Source organism: Athene cunicularia (assembly GCF_003259725.1).
Source record: "Athene cunicularia isolate RWA chromosome 1 unlocalized genomic scaffold, athCun1 chr1_part1, whole genome shotgun sequence".
Taxonomy (NCBI): domain Eukaryota; kingdom Metazoa; phylum Chordata; class Aves; order Strigiformes; family Strigidae; genus Athene; species Athene cunicularia.
The window spans coordinates 96,579,338-96,599,793 of NW_020799091.1; the positions used below are offsets into that span (position 1 = coordinate 96,579,338).

General features: G+C 37.6%; 1 protein-coding gene across 1 annotated transcript in view; it reads left to right on the forward strand.

Annotated features, from left to right (window-relative positions):
* KCNJ6 (potassium voltage-gated channel subfamily J member 6) overlaps window positions 1-20,456 on the forward strand; it is a 159,183-nt gene that overhangs the window by 32,813 nt on the left and 105,914 nt on the right. Inside the window, exon 2 of the mRNA XM_026856353.1 lies at window positions 8,788-8,836. Coding sequence (XP_026712154.1) covers window positions 8,812-8,836 — 25 coding nt within the window. The 5' untranslated portion in view covers window positions 8,788-8,811. The remainder of the gene's footprint in view (window positions 1-8,787; window positions 8,837-20,456) is intronic.

A 20,456-nucleotide genomic window follows, 5' to 3' on the forward strand; every position in this document is an offset into this window, starting at 1 on the left:
CTGTTGATGCTACAGGGAGTCTAAATAGCTTATGTAGACTGTATATAAACATTTTTAGTGGGCTGAACTTAGGTGATGTGAACCCCAGGCCATATGTTTGAAGGTCCCCATTTCGACTGTTTCTGCTGCAGCCCCTTTCATTATCTTCATTAGCTCTGAAAAGCTGGCAGATTGAAGGCCAGGGTTGTGACTTTGTGCACTTGGGGAAAGATGGAGTTTCACCCTAAGGTGGGAAGGTCATGGATAACAAAGTAGTCATATGGAAAGTGCTACACTCTCATTTTCTGATTTTTTCTGTGTGGAAGACACCAATTTGAGAACAAAGTCTCAGTTCTTAAATGCAGAAAGGCTGGTTTACCTCAGTATTTATTTCTGTTAATGCTTTTGCCCTTTCAGTGAACAAGATCTGTGTAAGCCAGGCTGAATATCAGCATAAGCATCCAAATGTTTGATTTTCTCTCAACTAGTAGTAAATGTGAGGTATTTTCAGGTATTTTTCAGCAGGACAGGGAGGTATTTTCATTATTAGCATTTTTGCATCATCTGACATATTGCTTGTTCTTTTTCAACGTAACTGCTTTTGAAGATTTTTTTTTAAAGATTTAACAACAAAAGGCTGCTAAAATTGGAAAGTGTGTGATATACTTTGCTATTATTCAGTTGGAGCCAAATCTGACACTGAAGACAGTTCTTAAGAACTTTCATTGAATGAACATGATCATAGCACAAAACAAAGAAAAATGTCAGTTCCCCTAGTTGTATGTTCATTTAAGTCTCACAAGGTACCTGAGGAAATAGGTTCAGGTTTGAAATGGTTGATCTGTTTTATTCAGTTATGAGTTATTTTTACAATGCATCAAGGCAAGTGATAAACAAAGCATACTTTATTAGGTCATTATTCTCTTAAATAGTTTAAATAATGGTTTCTAGATTAGTTCGAGCATGCTTCTACTTATAATTTTTTATGTGAAATCTTCAGTCTATAATTATTCTTTAAATGTTTCTTATTGAAATGTGGAATCTAATGCAATAAGAATACAAACAACCAGCTGAAATTTTCCCTTTGGGGGGCACAGAAGCAATGAGTTCATAAAAACTAAACATACACATTATTAACAGCTGAAAAGATTGGATAAGCATTTTAAAGTCTCTTTTCTATAGTGAATCTCCTTTTTTGTGTTTCTACCAACTTTTTAAAATAAGGCAGCTGCAGTTATCGCAAGTTAATTTACATTTCAGCTATTACAATTCAGAATATATTAATGAATTATGCCCTAATAAGGAAAGTAGCAGTTTGTTAGTAGTTTGATCCAAAGGTCTTCTTTGAATTAGTAAGAACATCTCCACTGATTATAGAGCTTTTCACCATGCATAAATTGTACACAGACACTATACCTGCAGTCTGGAGATTTAGATGACAAAGCATATGTAAGATTATCCACTCTGTCTTGAAGACTGTTTGCTGAGATGTAATTTATGCTGGTTTGTCCAATGTAGTTTTAGCAGTCTTAAGTAAAAAGCTTTCCAACCTTTTTAGTACAGCATCACTACATCACTTTGTTGCCAGGATATTCTTCTCAATTTTCAGCTTATACTTACACTTGCTTAGTTTCACAATGTAGGCTAGAAATGTTATATGTAAGACTTAAACACTCCATTGCAATTACATTCATCCGTAATTTGTTAGAACACCCAAGATGAGCTCCTCAAAAGCAAGCAGTACATCTAGTTCATTGGCTGTTAAAGTACAGAAGTGGAAGGTCTCGTGTTTAGTCACCCCAACTCATTGTCTTAGAAGAGATGTATTTTCACTGGGATCTGAGGGAATCAAATAAATCTTCAGACATTCTGTAGGGTGGTGTTCGGCTGCCAGCTGAGTTCAAATCATGATAAGGGTCTTTGTAATGGGAAATGAAAATTAAGTTGATGTAATTCACCCTCTAGAGCAAAGAAGCTAAGAAAGTATGCTTGCCTTTAATCATGTAATAATACCACAACATTACTTAACTCCCACATTTGGTCTTTCAGATACCCAAAATATTTCTTTATTAACCTATCACTGTGTAATGTTCCCATTAGTTCCTTAATGGCCGTTTCATATTAATGCTTAAGTGACTCTTCTATAGTTGACAGCAGAAGCAACAAGTATTTAACAGCATAAAAATGTAAAACAGAACTGTTCATAAAATTACTCTGCAACTTCTGGCACCGTTACCACAATAAATTAAGGATACTTAAATGCCTGTAGTTCTGAGGTTTGCTGCCAACAGTAGGATTTTAAAATATTTTTTTAGATTCATGTTCTCTGCAATCAATTTTAATTGTTTAATAATGTGAATTTCTTTAGTTTATTTAAGAAAAACTGAAAACCTGACACTTACAACAGCTTAGGTCTTACTTGAAATGCCAAAAAAACATCAAGTCTTTCTCTTTCTGGTTTGTTTGGGTTTTTTGGGTTTTTTTTTTCACATATATGAGTATTCTCTCTCCTGCAAACTCTCAGATTTTTTTTTTCTCTGTATCTTGTTCAAACAGTTTTTTATTTATTTGTGTTCTGGTAGATGTAAGTACATTAAAAAAATGTTTATACATACTCAACAGCAGTCAGTAACGTTTATTTATGCTGCTTCTGTTCCCAGAAAGATTTCCTACCCTCAGGACTGCCACATGCCATCCCCACAGTTTAATACATGAATATTTGTTCCTCGTAGTTAGAGAATGACAATGTATTTGCAATGGATTTAATACATTACTTTGTGAGTTTTGTATCTTGAGTCTGAGGGGAGTTGACAAGCTTCTCTAGACTTGCTACTTGATTTTCTGCCTGGAAAAAAACAGAGATTTCTCCATACATATTTCACAGACCAAGTGTGAATGATGAGTAAGTTAACTAAAAACTATGAGAAATGTAAAAACTATATTCTAGAACCCAGAGAAATAAATTCAGTTTCTCCTGCTGTTAATGCAAATTTCCTCCATGTAAGGCTTCTTTAATCAGAGCTACTGAGAGTGCTTTATGACATCTGAACACATTAATGAGCCCTACTCATCCCTACTGATCAATAACTCTAGTGAACCTAGCTAAGGTACACCCTCGGTGTTCTCTTCTTACTTCATCTATTCAAATACTGTATTTTAAGATCATTCCAGCTGATGCAAACTGAAATCACCTCTTGTGCCAAGCACAGGATAGTCCTCTGAAACGTATTCTTAGCCATTCAAATGCTGGGATCAAGGAAATGCAGATTACTTGTTAGTATTCTCACCTTTAAAGCTGAGGATGAAGCCAATTTGCTTGAGATCACACTATGCTGGGTCCTGCACAAATATAATCATTACAGTCCCAACCCCAAGAGTTAATTCTAGAAGAAAAGACAAAACAGGTGGTTGGGACCAACCACCTTTCTTGGGATAGGCAAGACAGAATAATAAAAATAAACAATATATGTACACTATTCATCAGCTTTGGGACAGGGAGGCATGAAAAGCCACTCCCATAAATCTAGGCAGCTCTTACATACAGCTTGAATTTTAGAAATTGTAAAAATAATCCCATAACACAGCACATCTCATTGTTAGAGGTCATAAAGATAGGCTATTAAGCTATTTTTTCCATTTGTTAGATATGTGTCCAGATAAAAATGAAAGTTCCTGTAGTGTTTTTCAAAAGGAAGAGCTCCAATTCCTTCCAACAATCCCTCTCCATCTAAAATAAGCTATGCTTTCGAGAGCTGAGTGTAGGCTATTGCTAAAATGAATAACACATAATGAGTCCTGCATTTGCCTACACACCATTGCCTAACAACCAGTATCTAATTCATTACTGTAAAGCATTTGAGGATGTCATGACTATGAAAGACACTATATAAAATGAAATTCTATTATTCTCATTTAATAGTGTTTCAAACATAACACCATTCCCATGTAGTTTGAAAAGTAATTTAAGATATCCCAAGATAGATTACTCTAAGCTAAAATTTCAGAAAAGGTTCTTCTTTGCTTCTTGCTCATTGAATGTGCATTTAGTGATTGAATAGCTCTTGCCTTAAAGGATGTATCAATGAAATTACTAGGGATTTGCCACTGAATTGCTTTCAAAAGTAACAAAGCTTTACAAAAAGTACATGTTATGGATCTAATGTATTTGAGTTCCGATCCTTAGCTCAGCCAGTACAGGACTGACAAAATACTATTAGAAATTTTAGCCAAAGTTCTAGATTACTTCAGTAGATTTCTAGCATACTGGTGCACTCCGCACTTGTGAACTGGCAAGAGTACAAAAGAAGTTTCAGCCGTGCAGTAAACAAGCAAAATAAATATAATAATCTCATCGATTTGTGTCAGCTGAAGCTAACAGCCATTGAAGAGGAATTTACAGGATGTACCCATATCCTTCTATCAGAAAAATTACAGGAGGATCGTGCACTCTCTTGCCCAAAAATTCTTCCTTACAAGGCAAGTGACCAAGTACTCTATGTTTTGATTCCCATCTGGAATTTGATGCAATCCTCACTCTTTGCTTATGCATGACACTGAAAATGTTAAGCTTGTGCTGCTTTGTTGGCACTACTGACATCTTCTTGTGCACCCTCTGACAGAATCTATGGCAGGCTGTGCAGCATGGGAAGTCAGACAAGGAGTTTATACAGAGGTGCCTGATTTTCTTTGGCTGAGAAATGAAAGAGCAATGTGAAGGCCAGACTGTATGTGTTGACACTTAGAGCATCACATTAAACCCATGAATGTTGCAACAGCCTGATAATAATTTGAGATTAAATTCAGTGCAAGACAGGACACCAGTCCTGAGATATTGTAGAACTGTGCAACTGTTCATTTGCCTTAAGGAAGCTTATAGAAAGGAAATATCTTTAAATCTATCTGGCTGTTCATTAACAAAAGGCACCATGAGTTGATAATAATGTATACATTTCACAGCAGTGTCAAACAAACTCTTCAAAATAGAGTAAGGCCAGACACAGATAAAAAAAAAAAAAAAAAAAAAAAAAAAAGCTCCACTAGAAAAGGAGAGTTTGCAGTTTCTTTTTACACCCTCAGCTGAGTGGAAGGCCTCACCAACAGTCCAAAAAGTATAAAGAAACATTTTAAATAGCCATTTTTACTAGTTGAAGTTAGCATGCTTCACATACAGATTTAAATTTCACACATCCCTTCTTGCATCAGAACAATATCATCTAGCGCTTGCACTTTACATGAGTATCACTGAAAGTATGAAGAGCAGGATTTCTTGCTTTTTATGCACCAAGGAAGATGGTAGCTCTCTCACACAGGTATGCAAGGGTAGCACATGTCTGCACACAATCCAGTCTCTTAGCAGAGCAGAGTCTGTGTCTGCTGCTCCCCTGAGGTTGTGAAAGATTTGGGCTCTTGGCCCCAGAACATGTACACTGTCAGCAACAGCCCATGGATTCAAAGCCCTGCAGAAATCACTCCATGCTGACATAGCTACAAAACCCAATACAAGCCTCACTATGCTAGATGAAAAATAAGGCCTGCTTTTCTGGACGTGCTTTCTGTGGCAATTCTTGTTTACCCAGTAGTCTCAAGAGGGAATACTACCACAGTCTGCCCTTAAAAACAAGTTCTGTCCTAAAAAGAAACACTGGATGGATGGATGGATGGATGGATTGTTTGTTTCTTTGTTTTAAAAAGAAAAGAAGGCAAGTCTTACGCTGCTGTCAGTCTGTATTCAAAATCACATCTGCTGAAGTCAGGACCAAAAGTAGGTTTTCATGTTGGTTTTTTTTTTCCCCAAGTTAATCTGTTAGAACGAACTCTGTCAGAAAAGATGGAATTCCTTCTTTATCTGCCATCAGAAACCTTATTTCTTAACAGTGTTCAAATTTTCTTAAAATCTGCCATTTTGATAAAACAGGAAAGTAGAAAAATTTACTTAGCTTCCAGAAGAACTTTGTAGTGTGTATGTGTGCACATACTAGTAGTGATCATTAGAGAAAGAGAAGAATGCAAAACTTGAGAGAATAATTTCATACAGATTCTAAACTTCAGTGATAACAGTAAAAGAAATTATTTTTTTGAATAAAATACCTGGAAAATAGAATGACTTTTTTTTTTTAACCTGTCCTATTGAGAAACAACATTCATACAAGAGTACCTTTTCCTTCTAAATAAGATCAGATCTTCAGTAGTCCTGGTCATTTCTTTTATGAAAAGTAAACCAAACCCTTTCAATATTTTCAAATGCAGCAATTAGTTGAATCTTGTCTGCCATTTCATGTTTTCTCTCTAGCTGGGAAATTTACACAGGGGACAGTATCATAAGCCTGATAACTTTAGCTTTTTTCTTTAATCTGCTGTACTCTGAACTGCTGCAGTGAAGATATTCAGTCTCTTTACATGTAAATGTTTCTGTGCTTACCTGTCAGTGGCCACAGGCCATTACTAGAGGAAACAGAACATTCTTTAGTGCTTGCCTTTACCAGCTTCTTCAAAACAAGTATTTTGATCATTAGCAGAACTCAGAGGCTCAAAAACTTAAAACCTTCTCCTTATGTATTATGCTTAATACTTTAAAAGGAAATTATATTCTAGTCTCCTATGTCCTTATGATTGACGTCATCATTAGTAAAAAGTATTTAATAATATGCAAGAATAAAGTATTAATATTTAAAATCACAGTTTGTTATTAGTCTAACAAATCCAGACTTCCATCTTCAGGGCTCAACCTTGATCTTTTCCAACTGTTCATTCCTGATAAACTATTAAGTCCCCTAGTGGAAGGAGGTGTTTTAAGGTCACATAAAGCAACACAAATTACTGATGATTTTCACGGTGCTGTGGTTTCTTTTGATGATTAACACTATGCAAGAAATTGCTGTACAGGACTTTTTTTTTTTAAAAAAATGGCACTCTTGTGCTATTTCTTTCTTCCTCCTTTTTTTCTTTCATGGTAATGCATGAATCTGATGCTGAATGCTACATTATCAGCATGGCTCAGGGCATTAACCTCACCACAGATTCAGGACATAACCTTAAACCCTTCTCTTCATATGAAACGCTCTAAGGGATATGCATATTGTTGCGAAGCATTATCTGCTCGTTACATGCATTCCAATGTTTCCTATTACTCTGAAATTTGAGCTTTTTGTTAGCAGAAGTCTAACTTTCTGAAGTGTGTGTAGCAGCATATTTGGTGCAGAAAGTACTTCTTTTAGATTTTTTTTTTTTGTACCAGATAGAAGCCAGTACTGGGATAAGACAGAAATGGACAGACCTCACTTCTTCTCAAGTCATAAGATGATCCTACTCTTTTAAATAAAACAGGAGTATCTCTTGTGACAGCCTGGCACCTCTGCAACAGGGTCTGATCATATCATAGCCAAATAGCATTGGAAGACTACATATATCTTGTCAAATAACACCTGGCAGTGACCATTCTCACACCATTCTCAACACACGGCTTACCACAATGCTGTTTGCTGGTATAGACCCAGCCAAAGAGAGATGCTGCCATGCTGAATCCTGTCCCTAGCCATTTCAGCAGCTACTGCAGGCCACCCTGCCAAGAAACACCCACCTTCTCCCAGAGCTGAGATAGGGAGCAGGGGGCACCTGTTTAAGGTTTCTGCCCATTGAAGTCATATTTTGAAGGAAATCCTCTCCTCTGCTAATGTTTTTTGGGGGAAAAAAAAAAAAAAAAAAAAGTTGCTTGGAGCAAGAGCTGACATCTGCACACCCATGGCCCATAAGACCCTTTCTCAGAGCCTCAACAGTCTTTGACACCTGGCCCTTTTCCCCTTGGCTTTTCCAACTGGACTTGTCCTCTGTGGTTAAAACTAGTGAACATCTGGACTGTTTGCATTTTGAAGATGATTGTGGGGAAGGGGGTGGGTGACCGCAAGCTCTGCTTACCCACAGGGCTGGGACTCAGAAACTGAAGATGCTTGTATAGTTTCAGAGATCATAAGGGTGAGATCAGCCCCGCTGCATCTTCTCAAAACCAGCTAATTAGAGCTTAAAGGGCTTTGAAGGGCTGAATGTTTTAATTCAGCCCAAACTGGCTCTGAATTCAGGAGACTGGACTCAGCCTCTATTGCTCTGGCTGAGGTGTGCTTTGGGGCATCAGTCCCTGTTAGAGGCAATTCCACCAAATCCAAGGGCTCTTGGTTGACAAGGGCGCTTCTGTCAAAACAGGCTTAGTTACAACATCTGCAACAAGTGTCTGAACTGGGAAAACAAAATTAGATTAAAACATTTATACCAAAACCAAGTGTCAAAGACAGGCAGGTTTGACTGGGAGTCCCTCGTGTATCAAAGAAAGAAATGAAGCAGTACTTCAGTAAGGTTACTTCAGTGTCAGACCCAGTACCATACCACTCACTCCAGTTTCCATATGAAATTTATTTATTTCTAAATAACTGCTTTCTTCAGTATATCTGTTTTGTGGGATGATCATTTTCATATCTTTTGTCAGAAAGTCCTAACACACTTGCATATAATAGAGGAAGATTTCCTCCTCCATTATCACTTTGATTGAATAACTTCAATTACTTTAACTCAATCCACTCACACAAAAATAAACATAAGTTTCACACTTCATAGTTGACATAATCCAGAAACCACAAGAAAAAAGCCTCCAGAGGTGCAGGCTATTTAGGAGCAAAGTTAAATCCCTAAATAAAATAGACATATATAAAGGATTAATGTCCTTCCCTCACATTGTCACTTGCGCTCAAGTGTATTTATATTTATATATATATTTTATATATATATATATATGTTTGTTTTTTATTTTGTCTGTTCCCCCAGGAGAAGCCCAAAAGAGAAACAGAGATGGCCAAATTGACAGAGTCAATGAGTGAGTACAAATAGGAAGCTCAACCACTTTCTTTTTCCATCTGTCCCCCTCCCTTACATAATGCCACAAAACCAGAAAATAGTGCTTGCATTCAGGGATCTCATTCAGCCTTGTCTTCCCTCCTAACTTCATCATAAATCATTCTACTCCTAAAAAATAAGGAATCCCCAAAACAAGCACTACTATTTTCTTCATGCAGTTTAAATCACCTTTATTTGGACCTAAATCCAGCTACTACATGTTTGTCTTCATGAGCCTGAGTTTTACTTAATAGAATGTAACTACTTGTGGATTTAATGAGTGCCTAATTTACTTGATTCAGGTTAGTGTATAGATTCCTTCACAAGCTTATGAAAGGTTGCACTAAATCCAGTGCAATTATTCAGGACTGCTGCCTGTGCCAGATTCATCCAAGAGGAATTATGCCCAGAGATACATGTGGAAAGCTTTCCATTGATTTCACTGGTTTCTAAGAGGTGTGCGTTGTCTTAAACATGTAACCAGCAAGAGGTAGCTTGGACTTCTGCCACAATATGGGAACTAGATAATGGAGTGGTGCCTATAAACACTTGTAGCTGAGAGACTCAGACTGGATAATCTATTTCTGAACAGAATTTGGAGACAATTTGGGATGAAATCCTGGCAAACCACTATCCCAAAACTTACCTAGATCAACAGCCTATGCAAGCTTAAATAAATTTACTTTAAAATTTATTTAACAGGGAGAAATCTTTTACTCTGCTTAACCAGAGACTATAGAAAGACAGAAACACAGACACATGCATAAGACTCATTTGAATTAGAAAGTTGTTTCCTTTTTTTTTTTTTTTTTCTGTTTGTGTACAGGACTGTTCCTAGGGCAGCACTTCCCTGCCTTTTTGTTCTCCCTGTTCACTTCTCTTCTTTTTGAAATCATTCTCTGTATCTCCTTACATATGCCATTGCAGGGCAGAGTCACCACTACTAGCTATAAAAAATCATCTCTGTATCAGAAACAACCTATCCCACAGAAAGGTGCTGCAGACCTCGGAGACACAATAAAGGCAGCAGAACACACATATAGCAAAGGCCCTATTCCTAAAGCTTTGCACACAGATACAAGATGCAGCAGTCAACCCGAGAGCTCCTCTCCCCATGGGAAGAGCATTGCTAATCGGTAGCAGACTACAGGCAATGACATAAGATATATGGCAACCTGCTGATGGGTGGTTAAACTTTCATTAAAGCACTTGATAGAGCTGTTGCCATGGAGGTGTGCATTGTTATCTGAATGCTGTTCTGTCCAGTTTTTCTTCTCCCCTGCTGTTTGCTTCTCATAAGACCTGTCAAAGGGAGATTCATAGATGATATTTTCAAGTTTTTGAGCTACCAACAGGATCTGCATTCCTATACTTTCCCCAGTATTCGTAAGTAGAATGAAGTGTTTCTTCATGGTGCAGCAAAGCCTAGGTGGTAACAGTGGAGAGACCAAAATTACAGTTTAGCAAGGCCCAAAAGGGCAATGATACCAGACCCTAGAGAAAATCTCTGCTAGGAGGAATGGTCCTTTTGTTCCATTTATCTCCGTGGACATATAATGTCATTCTTAGAAAGATCCTGCGAACTCATCACTTCTCTGGTGTTACTGGGTGCTGTATAGCTGTATAATTATGTCTTGATGGATGGGTGGGAGATGGATGGAACAATGGAGGAACCTCTTATCAAAGGTGGAAGCAAATAAGTAGTTTCTGCCTTATGCATTAGATACTTCCTGGACTTTGCACAACCTTTCTGAAACAGGGTGAAGGAATCTTACCAAAAAGTGTTAGAGGAAAGCAAGTGGACTCTCTGAATGGTCTGAAGAGTCAGAGGAGCGGCCTCTGTAAAACTTCATAGTTGATCAGGAACACAGGCTCAAAAATGCACTGTGCAGTTCCTTTAAGATTCATGTTTGTCTTGTGAATTACTTTTATTTGGCTTCTTTAAGATAGCATGCTTCTTAAAAGGATTTACGGCTGCTTTGTATGAGGATTTGTTCATACTTCATGCAAACCTTTTATGAAATTTTTAGATGATTTCATGACATTTTAAAATATTTTCAATAAATCATAAACTGCATTGCAAGCTGGAAGGAAAATTCTTAGTGAACACACCACAGTGCTCATTTTAAAGCTAGTGAAGATTAAAAGGAAATAAATGGAATGGGGAAGCAACAAGCTGATATAGGGCGGGCCTCTGGTTTGGGCTGCAGGGCCTTTTTCTTGGAACTGAGAAAATGAAAAAAGCCTTTGAGGCCTTAGAGGGTTTCAGAGTCCTCAGGAAATGGCTTGATCGTGGTACCAATATAACAAAATTATTATTTGCCTTTCAGTTTCACCAAAGAGCTGTGCTTCTTGTCTCTTTCCTCTGTTCACATCTTTGCACAGTTCCAAAAATACCCAACTTCCCTCCACTGCTCTTTTTCTCTCTATCAGAATGCTCTGATGAAGTTAACTGCTTTCTGCCCCTTCTTCTCCATAAAGATTCTCTGGATGTTTCTGCAGTACGAAAATCCCCATACCTGAGATTCACGTCATATTACACACTAAGAGGAAGACTGAGAGAACACTGATGCAGTAGTTGTTCCAATTCTGTTATCTTCAACAGCAGGGATAACAGTCTGTATTTTTGTCACATTTTGTATTTCCATTCTCAGAGGATCTGTCACATCTTAGGGAAGATTGGTAAGGAAAAAAAATGTTTTAATAATTTCTGTCCTATTTCTATAGGACCTTTATGATGATGGAAAGCTATGAGATATCATGACAGAGCCCTGTACTTGTGTGTGTTGAGAGATCTGTCTGCCTTGAAAGTTAAAAAAAAAAAAAATAAACCAACCAACAAAAAAAGTGACAGGGAAAATTTAATACAACAGTTTAAGTGCAAACTAGAAAGACCTGTTGTGCTAAATTTTGGGGGATAATCCCTTAGAGCTGATACAGAAGCAGAAATGTATACCAAATAATACCACTCTTTGCCCCAAGTTATTATTTTACAACACTTGCACATAATTAATGGAAAGCCACCATAACTAAGACCCAGGGAGCTGTCCAAGAATTCCTTTATAATGCCTTAAAATCCATATGCATTTTGAAATTTCTTTATAGCCTGAGTGGGCAATTTACCTCATATAATCTCAGAATACTTAAAGGCTGAGCATATAAATGAAATCAGGAACCAAATTGTTTTGTTTTCTTCTCTCCCTGTTGTTCTCATGCTTTCCATGCACTGGTGGTTATTTTTAACCCAAATTATGCCATCATCTTGCCTAAAAATGGCTAAAGCACAGCAAGCGAGATAGGAGAGCAAATATTAAGCAGTACAGGAAGGTATTGGATGTTCAGCCTGATGTGTTTGGCCAATATTAAAAATTAAATATTCAGAGAAACAGAACAATTCAGTCCTTGGGAATGATCATCATTTACTTTGGGGAATGAGAATTATTAGAAGACATTAAGTGAGTAGCCAAATATGGTGATGCCTTGATAGCACCTTAGAAAAGTCCTTATAGGGTCCAGTGTTATGCTGTTGAAAGGAATTTCCTCTCTATTTCCATTAATTTTTCTTCCTGCTATTCAGCTAGTCAAGGTGTGCAACATGTTCCTGAGTTGCCTTGGGTGAAAGCAAGCTGTCTACATCACAACCTCTAACTGGTATCTGTGGGATGTCTACGTTATGTCAGGGGTTAGCTGGTTGCTTCTTTTGCAACATGATGGCTCACTAGCTTGAATAGCCCCTACAAAGCTCTCCTCAGGGGCCTGATATTTCTAAAAGCTCCTCCAGAGATATACTCTTTGCTGAAGACCAAATGAGAATATGAATGTATCCTTTCTCTTTCATCCAGACTGAGCTCTAAGGTGTCCAGGTCACTGATGTATAGACAAGTTTGTACAAACTCTTTTCCCTAAGGTAATGAGGAAGTCCAAGGTCTCAGCTCTGAAATATGCAGAAACATGGATTGAGCATGCCATATGATGGCTGCAGCATAATCAATGTGTGACATGAGCAGTCTGAACTTGCTACAGGCTAGAATGGAAAATGGAATGGACATGGTTGGCTGCCTAAAACATTTAGCAGAGAAATGACATCCAATTAAGATGTTCTCTGGCAGTAGGGGCACATCAGTAAACAGTCATGTTTGTTCTGCTACCCAGTTAAACCACATGATACACCTGCATGAGGACAGCCAGAGGCAGAAGAGTCGGTTCAAAACAAGGATGTTTCTTCATTTGTTAAAAAAATGTGTACTCCAAATGTCTGTAAATTTACTTCCAAAGACAGTGAAATAATGAGTACTGAGACCTTGGATGACTCCAGATAAAATCTTCTGAATTATGCAGGAGTTTTAACTCGGAGGAGAAAGAGGGGGTAAAAAAAAAAATCAAGCTAACCTGAAAGAATTTCAGAAGCAGACAAACCCTAGGAGAGGTCTGGTTTGTGATGGAGTGCTTTTCCCAAAAGCTTTCTTATTCTTGTCTCCAGTATCTGAATCTGAAGTGTCCCTATTACTCTCTCATACTTTTAGACAGGGCTTATAAAGACAAAAATGTTTCTGCTCTGAGTTATTTAAAAGTCACAGGATTTTCAGATTTACATGTGCCAGAGTAATCTGGATTTTTTTGAGCAGCTCTAATTATTCTGAATTATTGTTTTGTGACATGTAAGAAAAACGTATGGTACATTACAGCAAATACATATCAAATATACTCTCTCTTGCTCCAAGGACATTGTGACCTTTCTACTTCGACTTTTTTTTCCCCCAATACTACACATTTTATCTTTGTCTTTTGTTTAGAAACCTAACCTTCTTATTATCACGTCCTGAGTTGGCAGTGCATGCATATATGCTATCTTGTGTCAACATAACACCAGTTGTGCATACACAGAATCAGGACTTTGAAGAACTGATCCTAAACCCTGAGTCTCCATCTCATCGGTCTAGAATACTGATTCTTCAGTCTCAGAAAGCATTTCTAAGTACAAATATACTGTTCAACATTTTCCACTGATATCAAGTACCATCAATTTATTAGAAAGAGCAAGTTCCTACAATGCAAAATTCAAGTGCAAAAACCCCAAAGCATTCAGAAAACTCATTCAAGGAAGTCATTTGCCCATGCTTGAGGAAGTTAGAGTCATTTATTTTAAAGATATCTCGTTATCCTTTTATGGTTAGCCCTTTTATGAGGGTGTGCTGAGAGTAGAATAGGAAGGCTGGTTTTCCCACAATATGTATTTTCATCATCTCTTACTTTTCAGTAAGAAAAGAGTTCTGTTGTGATAGTTATTTCTGGAGGAATAGTTTCGTAGCAAATATTAAGCCATAGAGTTTTATTAAGTGGAACGTCTAATTAATGTTGATTTGATTCTGTATGTATAGGTTAATAACATTTATTTCAAAATTAACTCCTTTAATCTTCAGTCAAATTTAAATTACAAGTAACCATAATGTGTCTTATATTATTGTTGTTGTTTTTGTTGTTTGTTGTTATTTCATCAGAAAAATAGCTGATGCATATAATGAAAAGAACAGAAAGAACAATGCTATTATTAAATGAAAATACAGTCTATTCTTCTTGCTAAAGGTCAAGTTCTGAGAGAAGAATGAGATTCTAAAACAGGAGTTCATTATGCAAGAAAGCAAAAAGTTCTATTGTTTCAGTGATGCACTAGTAGTGGCTTAGAAGAACTGTGAACTTATATATGCAATAAGAAGCAAAAGAAACTTGTCTTAATCAGGAAGCTGATTGACAGTACTTCCAGTACTCAGTATATAACAATGTGAAGAGTATTTGCTTTGCATTCTCTGAGCTTTTAAGGGTTTTGTTTTTAATTTCTCTCTGCAGATGTGAGGGACAGAATTTTTTTCCCAAATGAAAACTAAGACACTCATATAGTCATAGGATTCTAGAAGCTTAGATTTTTCAAAAACGTATTAAATTTTGATATCACTGCTAATATTACTTTGCTAAGCTAAAATCTTTGTGAAAATTAAACTCAAAATATAGGGGATGAGATAACCAAGAGCTGAATTATGAATGAAATAAAAATTTCTGTTTTTTCAGTTAGGAACAGTGATTACAGATAAGCTGCATTGTACCACTTATAGAAACACAGTATTTCCTGTTACTTACACCTTTAACATTTAGTCTACTGAAGCTGTCATTTTCCATGGTAGGTGTGTGTTTCAATACTTCCCTTACTTTCATTAGCTCAGGATACACCCATTTCTAAAACACAGGCTACAGTCAGTCTGATACTGTTTAAGAAGTCTCAGTGCCTTTCCTTTGCATGACTACAGTCCACAGCACAGCAAAGCTGGGTTTTTCAGTCACATGCTTCCCAGAGCAAACACTCGTCTTCTACACTAAATCTAAGTGGTCAGGACACAAAGCTATTAGCTAAAACACCTTCACAGCTTCCCACAGCACTTCTTTCTACAGAACCCAATCCACAGTCACACTGTAATATTGCACTGATCAGCAGTTGGGCAGAATTGTGAATCCATATGAGATTTGGTGTGAGATATATTTAAGTATAAGACAGTCTTTATAGGGGAAATACATGCCCAGTGTTTTTGAGCATGGCCAGAATTCATTAAAGCATATGCAGAAATGTAATATTGAAAGCAGAAGTTACTTCAGATTTTAAGTACCAGATTTTAAGGACCTCAGTATGGAATTGAGTTGCCAAAAATGTCAGTTAGGTGGCTAAAGCCTTTTTTGAGACAGTTTTTCATCATCCTATGAATACTCTGGGTATGTTCACATCTGGGCCAGTTGGCATTGCACCCTTGACTGTCTATTTCCAGCTGTTTGGGGCTTGGCCTCACAATTTTAATGCTCTTCTGATGCAGAGATTATTCTATATTTATTTAAGATGCACTTAAACTTCTAAAGGTGCTAACTAACAATGGACTTCAGTTGGAGAAGTGAGCAGTGTGCAAGTGCTGAAAGAAAAGCCCACAGCGTATATGATAAGAGCAGGAAATTCGTATTCACTCAGGATAAATAAATCATTAAAAATGTCTAATCCCTTGTCTTCACAGAGAGCAGATGAGTTGAATTAAATGGTGAAAAACAGAATCAATGTTTCCGAAAGCTGTAAAAAACTGTCTGACCTGGATCAGGCTTACTGAGCTATCAAGCAGATAAGAGACCATAATGGATTTTAGTTCTAGGAAATAAGCATAGCATGATGAATAGCAAAGAATTCTGGTCAACAGTTAAGGGAAAAACAATCCAGAAAAAAAGGTATCTGATATGTACAAGAACAGCTGTTAAACAGGTAGTACCATAAATGTATTGGACTCTGAAGCCCCTAGACTTTGAAAATGAGTTGCAATCGTGTCCAGAATCAATGAATGGAAAATGTCATAGAACATAGTAAGATAAAGTATTTGATGTGAAAGAAAAATATCACACTTCATTGGAAAAAGGAATCAGTTGCATTATTCAATAAAAACAATGAGAGAAGGGTATTATCATGGTATTTTTGACAGCTGTCTTTTAAAAGCCTTATAATTGGTTATTAAATTAATTCCTAAAGCTAGACTACATTCTCCCTGTATTTTTCACCTGCCTCCATTGCTCTTCAAACATTTGACAGGGACCATATTAACCACATTATGGGAAAAATAATGCCTACAATCATTCTCTCTTTTGTGCACAGCACACATTAATTCAAAGTGTATTATTTCTGAACCACTGCCTGCACTTATAGCTCAGGCTCTTCTAACTTTATTTTACCACTATTCCTTTTACCATAAAATATCCTGAAATATAGGGAGGAGAAAACCAAAGACTCCAGTGAGAGTCATTGCCAAAAGCAAGAGAGCTGGTAAAATATAAGCCAACAAGAAGGAAAAGACCTGTAAGATCTGTGCTCCTTTGAGTCAGTGCAGCACTGTTTTCAGATGCAGGGATAGCAGTGATTGTGCAATGGGGCTGTTCTGCACCCCAAAATCAGCCTATCCCAGACTTCAGTGTTGCTCCTTTTGCTGTCTCAGCCCAGGCATGTGGCACAGGCATATCTCTCTGCAGGAAGGGGAGGACATAGTTTTATGCACCTGCTGATCCTCACTGTTAGCACTGTGCAGTGCATGAAATTCTGCCATATAAGCGAGAGATTGCTCTTTCCTCCCATTATCATCCCTCCCATAAATAATTCCCCTATCTCCCACTTCAAATATTTGACAGCTTGAAGAACCCCTCTCTTATCACCCTTGCAATTAAACTGCAGAGTTAGATTTTATAGTACACTTCAGCATTCAGGGCCTCCAGTTGTTCTTTGCTGAACTCCTTCCACTTTCTCATCATCATATTTCGTATTTCTTAATCCATATACCTATAAGCAAACTAATGGAAAACAGAAAGGCTCACACAAAAGAAAAATAATACTAGTAGCAGCAAAAGCAGGCATGCAGCTCTTACTCCCCTAATTGGCAATTAAAAAAGTAAATGCTTCAGAAATGTGGTGTTTCATTCACTCTCAACACAGGAGTAGCAGCAGCAAAGTTACTTTGAGAAGCCTAGTTCTTTCATTAGCATATACCCTTTCATGTGGATTTCTTCCACTGGGTATTGGAGTTGGAGCCCAGTCTCGACTTTCTGTTCTTAGTTTGGCTTAATGACTTATGTCTTCACAAAAAAAAAAAAAAAAAAAAAAAAAAAAAAAAAGCAGCTGACCATTGTTGAGCTAAGTGAAATCATCAAAATCAATATTCATCTAAAATAAAATCCTGTGTTTCCTCAAGACAGACACAGGTAATTTCAGCTCAACTAATGGAATAGTACCTTAGATAGATGCATTTCTTTTTACCCTTCCGGACAGCACCAACTTGCGTAGAGGGGAGATAACAAAAAACAGATATCAGAAAACCATAATGCAATCACATCTGGGGAAATATTTTTCATAGAGCATGCAGCCTATGAAACACTTTGCCATAAAGTACTATAGGGTAGATAAACAATTTAAAAGAAACCTGGCAGAGATGGACATGTGGTTTAGTAACTCAGACATTAAAATATAAGGAGTTAGAAGGAGATGATCCACTAGGAAGAAGATTAGAAGTGATCCACTAATGAGTAAAGACTAGGCAAAAAGTTCTGTGGATGGTTTCACAGAAGAACTTCACATCAGTCTGCATGAGAAATTGGTGTCTATCTCCCTCGTCATCACCTATGAACACTACCTATTACAATCACCACCACCAGCCCCACATTAAGGGTATCACTCAGTAGTTATAAGACAATTTTCCCTGTCTTCCAGTAGTTTTAAGGCTGGGGACCCTTTTAATCCAGTGTCAGTATGTGTCTTCCTGAGCAGTAGTAAGAACTCAAAGCATGGCTACAAAACTATTCCATTTTGGTCCTGAGACCTTAGAGATCCTATTGAATTCCCAAAGGCAGAATAGCAGCTTACAAAGAGACAGAAAACCCATGACACTTGTGAAGTTGAGAAGAATCACTGGCCACTGTCATGCAGGCTTTCACTGGGGCCTGTCCTTCCCCAGCTAGGTTCTTCCTCACCCAGCTAGCATGGGGACTGAGAGTTGTGTGGCCAAAGAGACTGGCGACAAAAGCCACAATATATCTGTCTTGTATAAACACATACTTTCTGCCTCATCTCCATCAAGTCAGTCAAGTTTTAGTGGTATGTAAGTGATTGGGCTCAGTCCTTGGGTGAAAGTTAATTGGTCATTTTATCTACAACGTCAGATCTGGTGCTTCCATCTGACTCCAAATCTGTACCCATATGTCTTCATGAAGCTCACACTTTATGCGTGGAACAATATCAGGCTCTGTTCTACTACAACTGACTGTGAATGACTGATGCAGAGATGATTATGCTTCCAAATCATGACACTTTAAATTACCATTTTCGTTCATTCACAAGAACTAAATTCACAGAATGATTGTCATCGTCTGACATATTTATCATTGTCAATCTGAGCCTGCTATCTCTACATCACAGGTTTCCTCTGTTGCTCCCAGGAACTCACACAATAGAGTCACGTCACATTTCATGAAGCATTCGCTAACCTAGCTGCAAATCAAAAGGACCACAAATAGCATGATTACTTCTCCTTAAAAGTGGCACATTTTTGTGGAGTTTAGAAAACCTATACTTTCACTTGACAGCTTTGGGATGCAGTTTAAATATCTTGTTCTGCTCTGTTTTCTAGTATTGTCTGAATAGGTATTTTAATGATAGGCAAAGAATAATTTCCTTTGAAACCTACTGAAACAGGATGGTGTATTGGAGCATGTTTTCTTATCCTTTTGGGTTTGTTTTTTTAATAAGGCAGAAAAGAACTATCTACAGACCTCCTGCTAAGTCAGTTTGTTTCCTATGGCATATTGCTCTTGCATGCAGTTGAGTGTCTTTTTGGTGATAACATTATTATTTAGGGGAGTATTACTATTTAAGGCGCAAGTAACTCATGCTGTTGTACTAATTTGTGGGTGAATGCTGCATATTTTTAGTATCCATTCAATCATATATGCTGGGCTGTAATGTTTAAAAATGAATTCATGAAAAGCATGATACAAAACCCATTAAAGTGAACAGAAAAACTACTACTGTTTTTCTGCCTCCCTAATTTTATAAGGTGCCCATGATGTTAACATGAAAAGGAAGGAGAGAGACTCATGAAGTCATTTAAATGATGTCTTTATATCAGTAACTTTGAATGGGTAGATCCTGGCATTAAGGTATGTCCTCACCTACTGCTAGTCAGGTAGGACAGTCCACACAGTGGAAAGACTGCCAGTGTCAAGGTCTTGAATATCATTGTGTTGCCATGTCTTGAGCAGCAATAGGTTTTTTTAAACCAGTGTTGTCACAGATCATTCTGTGCCCCTACTGCAAGAGATTCTGCTTTGGGTTTTGTCACACAGTTGACTGACATCTGTAGAACTCCCAAAGGCTGCTGCTTTGCAGGTGTAAGGGTAACATTTAAAGTTACCACATTTCAAAGCAGCTTGAAATGGTCTGGTTTTAAAGTACATTTATTCAAATTACTACAGTTTACCCTTTCTGTCTTTTGGGGTAGATCTGAAGCAGCTACACAGAAACCTTTTCGCAAATAGGCAAGTTGATAGCAAAGCTTGACGCTTTGTTCTTCACTGTTCAGAAACATCTATAGAACTTTGTGCAAATTCCTGTGAAGAACAGTCAGGGTTCCATGACTGAGTCCTTTCCTCCCAGATGCTGAGCCACAAGGAGAAGGAGGCTGTGATCACTGTGGCCACTGACACAGCTTGAATGGATAAGTCCAAAAGGTAAAACTCATGGCCATAAGGAGCCTGACTTGAAGCCCTGAAGAAACACTGTTGGTGAGAGGGATTAAGAGTGGGATTTAGGCTTCATTCTTTGGAAGTGATTTAGTAAGAGTTGATGTGTCAAACCATTTACAAGTGGGCCATTCTCAGTAGGTGTCTGTTCCTTCCCCAAATACCTCACTGTTTAGGAGTCAACCCCCTCTGCCTCACTAACAAAGTCCAGTTCTCCGTGAAATATTTCACTCCTGCATGCTCCTATTTTGGACACCCAAATTGCATGCTCCTATTTTGGACACCCAAACTGCAGTCAAACCCTT